The 9,890-nt window shown below is 43.9% G+C and overlaps 1 protein-coding gene across 2 annotated transcripts; it reads left to right on the top strand.

Annotated features, from left to right (window-relative positions):
- The first annotated feature begins 3,434 nt into the window (after nucleotides 1–3,434).
- Nucleotides 3,435–7,963, top strand: LOC123069714 (dnaJ homolog subfamily C member 2). Of its 2 annotated transcripts, none has more exons than XM_044492651.1 (3): nucleotides 3,435–3,674; nucleotides 4,787–6,876; nucleotides 7,592–7,963. In XM_044492651.1, exon 2 carries the CDS (start codon nucleotides 4,870–4,872, stop codon nucleotides 6,856–6,858), a length of 1,989 nt encoding a protein of 662 aa, XP_044348586.1. In that variant the 5' UTR covers nucleotides 3,435–3,674; nucleotides 4,787–4,869; the 3' UTR covers nucleotides 6,859–6,876; nucleotides 7,592–7,963. The 2 variants fall into 2 exon arrangements, with proteins under 2 accessions (XP_044348586.1, XP_044348587.1); XM_044492652.1 differs by having other exon boundaries at nucleotides 3,444–3,674; nucleotides 4,795–6,876.
- Nucleotides 7,964–9,890: the final 1,927 nt, after the last annotated feature.

Here is a 9,890-nt window from a genome sequence, read left to right on the forward strand (position 1 = left end):
TCCCTTGAAAGCCCCGGGTCCGGATGGATTTCCAGCTCAGTTTTTTCAGCGTAATTGGAGTGTTCTCAAGGAGAGTGTGATCACGGCTGTTAGAGAATTTTTTCGATCAGGCTTAATGCCGGAAGGTGTGAATTCCACTTCCATTACTCTTATTCCAAAGGTCTCTAACCCGCTTAGTATGTTGGATTACAGGCCAATTAGTTTGTGCAATGTAATTTACAAGGTCATTTCCAAGTGCCTTGTAAACAGGCTTCGTCCTCTCTTGGATGACCTAATATCACCGGAGCAAAGTGCGTTTGTCCAGGAAGGATGATAACTGACAATGCCTTAGTGGCATTTGAGTGCATTCACTATATAAAGCAGGAGAAAGATCCTTCCAGGAGTTTTTGTGCATATAAAGTAGACCTCTCCAAGGCGTATGATAGGGTGGACTGGGTTTACTTGAAGCAAGTGATGCAAAAGATGGGATTCTCAGACCGATGGGTGGACTGGATAATGTCATGTGTCACATCGGTCAGATACTCTGTTAAATTAAATGGGACCCTCTTAGATTCATTTGCACCGACGCGGGGGCTTCGGCAAGGTGACCCTTTATCACCGTTCTTGTTTTTGTTTGTGGCTGATGGTCTATCTTCAATCCTTAAGCAGCAGGTTTCATCTAATGCAATTACCTCGGTCAAAGTCTGTCGAAGGGCGCCGGGAATATCACACTTATTATTTGCAGACGATACTTTATGTTTTTTAAGGCTTCACTTGAGCAGTCCGTGGAGGTTAAAAAGGCCCTTGACCTGTATAACAAAGCTACTGGGCAAAGTCTCAATTATAGCAAATGCTCGTTGTTCTTTGGTACTTCTTGCCCGAAGGACGTACAAGATGCGATTCGTTCTACACTTAATGTCACATCTACAGTTTTTGAAGAGAGGTACTTGGGACTGCCTACTCCCGAGGGGCGGATGTCGAAAGGGAGGTTCCAAAATCTGCAAACTAGTTTAACAAAAAGACTAGTTCAGTGGGGAGATGGGTACCTTGCGCAACCAGGAAGAGAGACGCTGATAAAATCAGTGGCGTTGTCGCTGCCAACATATATCATGGGGTTTTTTAAGCTCCCCTACTCACTGTGTGATGATCTTACAAGAATGATTAGGAATTTCTATTGGGGGTCGGCAGAGGGGAAGAGGAAGGTACACTGGAAAGGCTGGGATCATTTGTTGCAGCTAAAATCTAAGGGAGGTGTTGGCTTCCGAGATCTGCGTTTGTTTAACCAAGCTCTTTTAGCACGTCAGGCTTGGAGTTTGATCACTAGACCGGATAGTTTGTGTGCCCGTGTCCTGAAAGCAAAATACTACCCTAATGGGAAACTAGAAGATACGGTGTTTGCTAGTAATGCATCCTCGTCTTGGCAGGGTATTCGCCATGGGCTGGAGCTTCTCAAGAAGGGCTTGGTATGGAGAGTTGGTGATGGAAGAAGTATACGGATATGGCGAGACAACTGGATACCGAGGCCATTTTCATATAAACCCATATCACCACAAGGAAGGTGTAGGATTCGGTTTGTGGCTGGTTTACTCAATGATAATGGCTCCTGGAAATATGACCAAATAGCTAAGTATTTATGTGCATCCGATGTGTCTGAAATTATGAAAATTAGGGCTTCCCCACGACAGGAGGAGGATGTGCTGGCTTGGGGTCCGGGTAAGCTGGGTCTGTTCAACGTGAAGAGTGCTTATGACTTGGCATTTGAGGAGCTGCATAGAAACAGTGCGGTGGCCAGCAGTACTAGCCCGGATGGGAGGAGATCGCTGTGGAAACTTATCTGGGCAGCGGAGGTGCCCCCGGCTGTGAAGAACTTCGCTTGGAGACTGACTTCAAATAGTTTACCAACTTGGGCGAACAAGCATAAGATTGGCCTTGAATCTTCTCCTCTTTGTCCAGTTTGTGCAATGGAACCGGAGGATAACTTCCATCCTATGCTACGATGCCCTCTAGCTCGCCACTTATATGAAACCATGGCGGAAGTTTGGAGATTACCACGGATTGAAACAATAAAATTCTCAGGCAAGGAGTGGCTATTTCAGACCTTGGAAACTTTGGATGAGTCGCAGCGAAGCATGATCCTTGTCACATTCTGGAGGTGTTGGTATGTTCCTAATGAAGTGGTACATTCCAAACCTGGCCCGCCAGTGGAGGTCTCTTCTAGATTTTTACAAAGCTATTTGGACTCGATTATTGCAGTTAAGGTGAGTTCACCAGCTGATCAGAGGAAGGGGAAAGCAAGTACAACACAGGAGAGGAGGGACCGGCAACCACCTGTCGTGCAACCGCCTAAATGGAAGCCACCCGCCCCGGGCTGGCTAAAACTTAATACTGACGGCTCGTTCGGTTCTGATGGTTCAGCAGGGGCTGGTATGATTTTGCGGGATGGAAATGGTGCAATCATCTTCTCAGCCTGTAGACAATTATTTTCTTGTCGTGATGCTCTGGAAGCTGAGCTCTGTGGTTGTATGGAAGGTCTTTCTATGTCCATTCAGAAAAGTGAAGCTCCTATCATAATTGAGATGGACTCCTCAACTACTGTGGCTATGATTCAAAATGAAGAGATGGATAGATCGGTCTACTCTTCCTTGGTGAAGGAGATAAAGTTTCTGAAAGGCTTAAGGGAAACTTGTGTTACTCATGTTTGCCGTTCTTAAAATAAGGCTAGTGATAATCTTGCTACTTTTGCTAGACTAGAGAGAAGAACTATGACATGGCTTGCTTCTGGTCCACCTGAGACCCTAGATTTCGTGCAAGCTGATTGTACTGATACTTTGATTGAGTAATACAAGCTTTTCCATCGCAAAAAAAAGATGATGTGGCTTAACGTAAATGCCACGTGAGGAGTCGATCTTAGAAGAAGGAGGAGTATGTCCTGTGCACATTAAATTATCATTCCTACCACTAACGCGAAGGAAGAATACGGTAATTATGGTTTGTGATGTAATTATATTTTTTTCACATGTCATTTTTGTGTCTTTGTTGTTCTTCGATTGCACTGCTTGTTGTTTTCTTTGATAAATCAGATATGAGAAGTTTCCTGGGTGTCTTCTCTCAGAAAAGATAAATAATTCAACTCACCAACCACGCTGAAATAAGCAAACCTATTGGTAGTGAGATGGGCATAGACATCAGGTTTGGTTTTGAGGCAAAAAAATAGATATTTCTTTAGGCAAATAGAAATTAGGCTTTTTTTAGTCTAAATTTTTTTGAGACAAAAAAAAAACATCTGGTTGCCTACACACAGAGTAGGAGGAATTGACCTTGCAAGGCCCAGCGGAGCCCAGTCCGTGTGGAGGCCCAAGTAAGGAAGTCCCCAAGACCCACGGTGTGGCTCGGTCGATAGCGTGGGGGCGCCGCCACCAGAAGAAAGAGAGGAGAGACGGACGCGGGACGCGAACCCTATTACCCCACCCCCCCCACCCCCAACCCAGCTCTACTAAATCTCTCCTCCTCCCTCCTCCCCGCCGCCGCCGCCGCGCCCTACCTTACCGCCAGCCAGCCCCCTCAACCCCCTTCCTCCTCCTCCTCCTCCTCCACGCGCGGCGCGGCTGTCATCTCCGTCCGCCCCCTCTCCTCGTCGCGGCGAATCGATCGTGCTCCTCCCGTCCCCGCCCCGTCCGCCGTCTCGGGTTTTTGAGGTATGAGCTCGTTCCCGTCCCTCCACCGATTGGTTGCTCGAGCCTCCGCGGTTTCTCGGCGCGCACGGACTAGATCCGCTCCCGGCCGAGGGAGATACGCTCGATTGCTTTAGAGTTCGCTGCTTACTGGGTGCTGTTACTCCATTGATGATGTCTGCGTCTCCTCTAGTAGTTGTCTAATCTGCGTGTTACTCCCTTGATTGATGATGCTTGCGTACCGTCGATCCGTGCTTGTATGTATTAGTAAGTATTTAGCTCGGCTGTTACTCCATTGAATTTCTGTGTGGCATATGCGAAGATGAGACACGGAAAACCCCACTAGTGCAGGAGGGCGTCTTGCTCTTTGGCAGCAAGGTTGCCAAACGCATATTCTTGGGCGTATCTGCCGCTGCCTAACAAAGCAGTAGCTTTGCCGCCACAGACGGCCCAAAGCTGGCTGCCTCCGGTGTAGCCGCAGCTGAAAAATCACCTTTTTCATCTTGTATAAGGCACGTGGTAGATGTCCAATTAATTCTCGGAGCCGCACGTGCCGCCCTTCCTGCTGTTTCTTGCGCCGCGTCGCTTGGGAAGGGCTGCGCTATGAGTATGCTGCGTGCCAGCCGTTGCCGATGGAGGAAATAAAGCGCGCCGGAGGCCTTCCAGATACGATCACACTTTCAGATCTCCCAGCTGTTGCAGCGATGACGTGGGAGTGTTTGAGGTTCTCATTTGTGGGGTTAGTTTCCTTTGAGTTGCCAACATGTGGCATTGGCATTAAATGAGCAGTTCTCGAGGAATTTGGGCGCATACGCTAGAGAATTAAGGCCTTCCAGTTGGGAGAATCTAGAAGGGGAGGTGGAACTAGCACGTGCGTTGGCCAGTTTTTATCCTTTCTTTTTGTTTCCTGTTTCCTTGGTTAAATTATTTTTAGAGATGTGAGTAATTAATAAACTAAAAGATGGGGAGTAGCTAATACTGCTGCTGCTGTATGTGCGTTGGTTGTCAAGTGCCTTACTCTTTAAATTCACATGGATACAGTTCTCCACTTTATACTTTAGTTGCTCATATTCACGTCTCCCTTTTAGTATGAAAGTGCTATTTAATTATCTAATAGATACATGATTTTTTTGCAGGAGTGCAGATTGTATAATACTGAGGCTCAGTTGTTTGCATCTGGATTGAGGAGTTTCTGTTTGTAACCTGACTACACTGTTCAATGGGTTCCAAGAGGACTTGTCTTCTGATCACTTACTCTCCGGAGATAGTAGATGGCGTGCCTTTGTATGTGTCATCTAATTGCCTGCCTGTAAAAGCTTCCAAGTATGAACCTGCTGGTCATTCTTTCCATGCGGTCGCACTGAAGCTCCGTGGTCTTGATGAGAAAGAAGACACTGAAACTGATGATCGTAGTGTGTCATCAGATGACAAGAGCCAAGATTTTTCTGCTGGTTCAGATAACTTCAGCAGCAAAGGAAAGAAGAAGTCTGGTTCTGGAAGTCAACAACAAGATCACTATGCATTGCTTGGATTGGGCAACTTGCGGTTCTTGGCCACCGAAGATCAGATTCGGAAGAGTTACCGTGACATGGCTCTTAAACATCATCCAGACAAGCAGGCTGCTCTTCTTCTCCATGAGACAACAGAGGCAGCAAAGCAAGCAAAGAAGGATGAGATAGAGAGCCATTTCAAGGCCATACAGGAAGCTTACGAGGTCCTCATGGATCCTACCAAGAGAAGGATTTTTGACTCAACTGATGAGTTTGATGATGATATCCCAACTGACTGTGCACCGCAAGACTTCTTTAAGGTCTTCGGACCAGCCTTCATGAGGAATGGCCGATGGTCTGTTACCCAGCCAATTCCTTCTTTGGGAGATGATGCTACTCCTGTAGTGGATGTTGACCAGTTCTACAATTTCTGGTATAACTTCAAGAGTTGGAGGGAATTTCCACATGAAGATGAGTATGACTTGGAGCAAGCTGAGTCTCGTGAACACAAGAGATGGATGGAGAGGCAGAATGCGAAGATACAAGAGAAGGCCAAAAAGGTAGAGTATACGCGAGTACGTAATCTTGTTGACAATGCGTACAGGAAAGACCCAAGGATCCAGAGGAGAAAGGAGCAGGAGAAGGCTGAGAAACAGAGGAGAAAGGAGGCAAAATACATGGCCAAGAAACTGCAGGAGGAGGAAGCTGCAAGGGCTGCAGAAGAGGAAAGGAAGAGGAAAGAAGAGGAGGCGAAGATAGCCGCAGCAGCTGCTGACATTCGAAAGAAGTTGAAGGAAAAGGAGAAGAAGTTGCTACGCAAAGAGAAAAATCGCCTGCGCGCACTTGTGGGCCAGGTAGTTGGTGAGTCCCACTTCAGTCTGTCAAAGGAGGATGTTGAAACAGTATGCACATCACATGATTTTGAACAGTTGAAGAAACTCTGTGATATTATGGAGGACAAGGATACAGCTGAAAAGGCCAGGTTGCTGAGAGGTGCACTGAGCAAAGAAGAAAACTCCTCGAATACCTCAAAAGAAGAGAAAATTCATGCCAATGGTGTGGCGGATTCTACTCCAAAATCCACTGTCCCACAAGGCACTCCAAAATCCACAGCCCCACAAGTCATTACACTAGGCAACTATGAGAAAAAAGAGAAAGAGTGGGGAAAGGAAGAGGTTGAATTGCTTAGGAAAGCTATACATAAGTATCCGAAGGGAACTAACAAGAGGTGGGAGGTTATTTCAGAGTTTATTGGTACTGGTAGATCTGCTGACGAGATTTTGAAGGCCACAAAAACCATTCTTCTGCAGAAGCCAGACTCTGCTAAAGCTTTTGACTCGTTCCTTGAGAAACGCAAAGCAGCTCCATCTATTGTATCGCCTCTTTCCACAAGAGATGAGACGGCTGGTGGTTCAACTGTGGGAACTGGCACTGAACCATCCAAGGCGGCTGAACAACCTGCTGCCAGCAGCAGTCAGACAGCTAAGGAGAAAATTGGTGATGATCCTGTCCTGGAAGAAGCACCTTCTGCAACAGATCCAGATGCCTGGTCAGAGGCCCAGGTGCTGGCCCTTGTTCAAGCTTTGAAGGCGTTTCCCAAGGATGCAAACCAAAGATGGGAGCGAGTAGCTGCTGCTGTCCCTGGTAAAACAGTGGTGCAGTGCAAGAAAAAGGTTGCGTCAATGAGGACGAACTTCCGGACCAAGAAGGCGGAGTAGAAGCAGATCACCACTGAGGTACTTTTGCAATTAGTAGCTGAGAGAAGCTAGTCTTTGAACAGCATTATTCTATTTATTCTATACTAGATACGTTCATTTGACCTTTGATGCCATTTACATTTCTCCCATGTCGTCCTGTATCTGATCCTGATCAGAGTGTTATCTTTTACATTCCTGTAGATGTTTTGTTATTCAATGTTGATCATGAACATTATGCTTGACTCCATGTCCATGGTGTGCTGTAGTTATTTGTACCACAAGATCCTGTCGGATTATATCTTTGTTGTAGAACCTGTGGCATGCGCTTAGACTGTCTTGTATATGATGTTATTTATGTCCTTCAGTATTTAGAGTAGATGCTGTCAATTTTTCAGGTGATGCATGCCATGTTTAAATTGCTACCATGCTTGCGGTTTTCTTGATCAGGACGGTCTTTGTGCTGCAGCTGGCTTGTCTTTGTTTCTCTGTCTCTATATATAGTAGGTCTGGTTCTGGTAAAAAAATAATTCGCCCATGATATGTTTATCTGAAATTAGAAAGCTGCAAAAACCAGTATAATGTTGTTTACCAGCACATGCTATAAATTAAACTAACTAGTAACTAGTCATGATCTTAATTGGTATCCTGGCATGAGTTGGGAGTATTATTATCACACAGGTTGGGTGGATTGCTGTTGGATACCCTTTACCCAGTTATATATCTTGCTAAACCTTGTCTCTCGTGTTGTTTACAGGCTACACAAGAAGAAGATTGGTCGATTGCCTTTTGAAGACCCTGGGGCTCGCTTGCTGGTGACTTTCTGGATGGTGGAGACGACGAGGCTTTGTGGTCAAGACCCAGCTGGTTTGTTACCAGGAGCGAGTCCCTGAAGTCGCTGATGATCGAGGCAGCTATTGAGAGAGAAGAGAGAAAGATAGAAGCTTAGATCAAAATTTTGAGTTATGGAAAATTACATACCTACCTTATGATTTATCGCGATGATGTTCCCCTGCATACAGTATACTTCTAGCTGATGCCTGCTATATTGGTTATGAATTTATGCTGACGTTATTCTTGTTACGCTAGTCATCGTTAAGATTGTGGAAGTTGAGTATCAGTTTCGCTATGTTGTTCTCTTGATGTCTTGCTGCTTTAGCTCATGATTTTAATCTTGTGTCTACCTAGACAGATGGCGACAGTAATTTTTTGTTGCTGCAAAAAAGCACAGGCAAAGGGCTGGCTGTCAAATTTTGTGCTCAGCAGACATTTCCACTGCTTGAGCGGAAGGCTCGTGGTGTGTTTCTAAACTAAAATGCATCTTCCGCCGCTGAGTTATGTAGCTTAAAAAACGCTCTTATATTGTGGGACGGCGACTTAGGGAGTACAGGACAGAAAGGAGAGGAGATATGGGCAGGATCTGAATCTGAATGTTTTGCTCTTGTCTGCTGCACCGTGCGTGCAGTGAAGTTTCAGGTTCAGTTGAGTTGAGTTCAGGAGCCAACCAAGCCTCTGTCTCATTCCTTCTTCCCATGTGCTGTATCACTAGCTATCCTATGTTGCATTGCTCTTGCTGGGATTACGGCCGGCTGCAGGGTATCCTGGGGACGGACCGTACCCGAACTGCTGCGCGGCCATCTCCACCCTCTCTAAGACAAGTGAGTTTGGAAAGGGGTTCAGTTCAGATAGAAAACGTAGGCTATGTGACAAGGTCAGATGAGTAACGTAGGGTAGGTATGTCCGTGGACGATAGGCTCTCATGTCCCGACATTTTGGGATTAGTCAATACGTCCACAAATGGTCGCTATCACAAAAATTCATATAAAGACATTCCAAAAAATTCTGAAATTATTTGACAACATACCTCTACAACTTAGAAACAATTCAGCTCAAAACTAGATGTACATTTAGAGATTCAAAAAAGAAAAATTCAAATGTGAATAATGGCAACTTTGGGTGAGTAGTATTTTGACATTATTCATATGCAATTTTGTCTTTTTTTTTTTGTTTCTATTAGTGTAGGTCAAATTAGGAGCTGAAGCTTCTTGGGCTTATTAGGCTCTGTGTGCTCGGGATGTAATTGACCTTTTGATTCGGTAGGAATTACATATATAATTGTTATATATCGCCTGCAGTGAGCGATACGGGCCAATCGCCCATAGATACTTCGGCGCATATATGTGTTTGTTTACTGCCATCCCGGTTCTTATGCGGACGGAACTTTCCAGCCAAGTTTTTTGTGCTTTCTTCAGCCTTTTACATTATCTTCCTTTCCTTTCAGCCTTTTACATTATCATTTTATAAATTAATTTTATACAATAATATATTTTTAATATATTATGAACATTTTTTAAATACACATTGAACTTTTTTCAAATACATGTTGAATTTTTTAACATATGTTTAAAAACAATTCAAATACATGTTGAACATTTTTTCTTACTCGTCTAATTTTCAAAAAATTGTTAACATTTTTCAATCCATAAATATTTTTAAGTTTCACAATTTTTAAAAGTTCATGAATTTTTTAACATATGTTGAAAAGAAATTAATACATGTTGAACATTTTGTCTAAAAAATCATGAACATTTGTAAATTCATAAATATTTTTTAAGGTTCATAATTTTAAAAATTTCATGAACTTTTTCTAAATTTGTAATCTGTAGAAGTCATGAACATCTTTTGGAATTTACCTTTTTGACTTTGTGTTCTTTTTTGAAGATTAACAAAAATTACAAACATGGATTCATGGTGTAAGCGACAAGTGACAATTTGAAAGAATGGCGGCCATGCACAAGTCTTGACGTTTAAAGCGTGCAACATGTAGACTCTCCAAAGTGAGTTTCTGTTGAGTCATTATATACACTGCTTAAAGTACTACTCCACTATGTCATATATTTGGTGTCCTGTCTATAATGTTTTGAGGACAACTATGCTCCTTATGTCATATATTTGTTTGTTCATGTAACGTTGTTTGTTATCAATAAAATGTGTGATTACTCTAGTACTTCCAAGTCACATAAACATAACAAAAGTCATACACCATGTGTGTGATT

Source organism: Triticum aestivum, chromosome 1A (genome assembly GCF_018294505.1).
Source record: "Triticum aestivum cultivar Chinese Spring chromosome 1A, IWGSC CS RefSeq v2.1, whole genome shotgun sequence".
Taxonomy (NCBI): Eukaryota; Viridiplantae; Streptophyta; class Magnoliopsida; order Poales; family Poaceae; genus Triticum; species Triticum aestivum.

Bases quoted from the DNA above. Each gene is read 5' to 3' on its own strand.
- LOC123069714 (XM_044492651.1), top strand. From the start codon at position 4,870: ATGGGTTCCAAGAGGACTTGTCTTCTGATCACTTACTCTCCGGAGATA.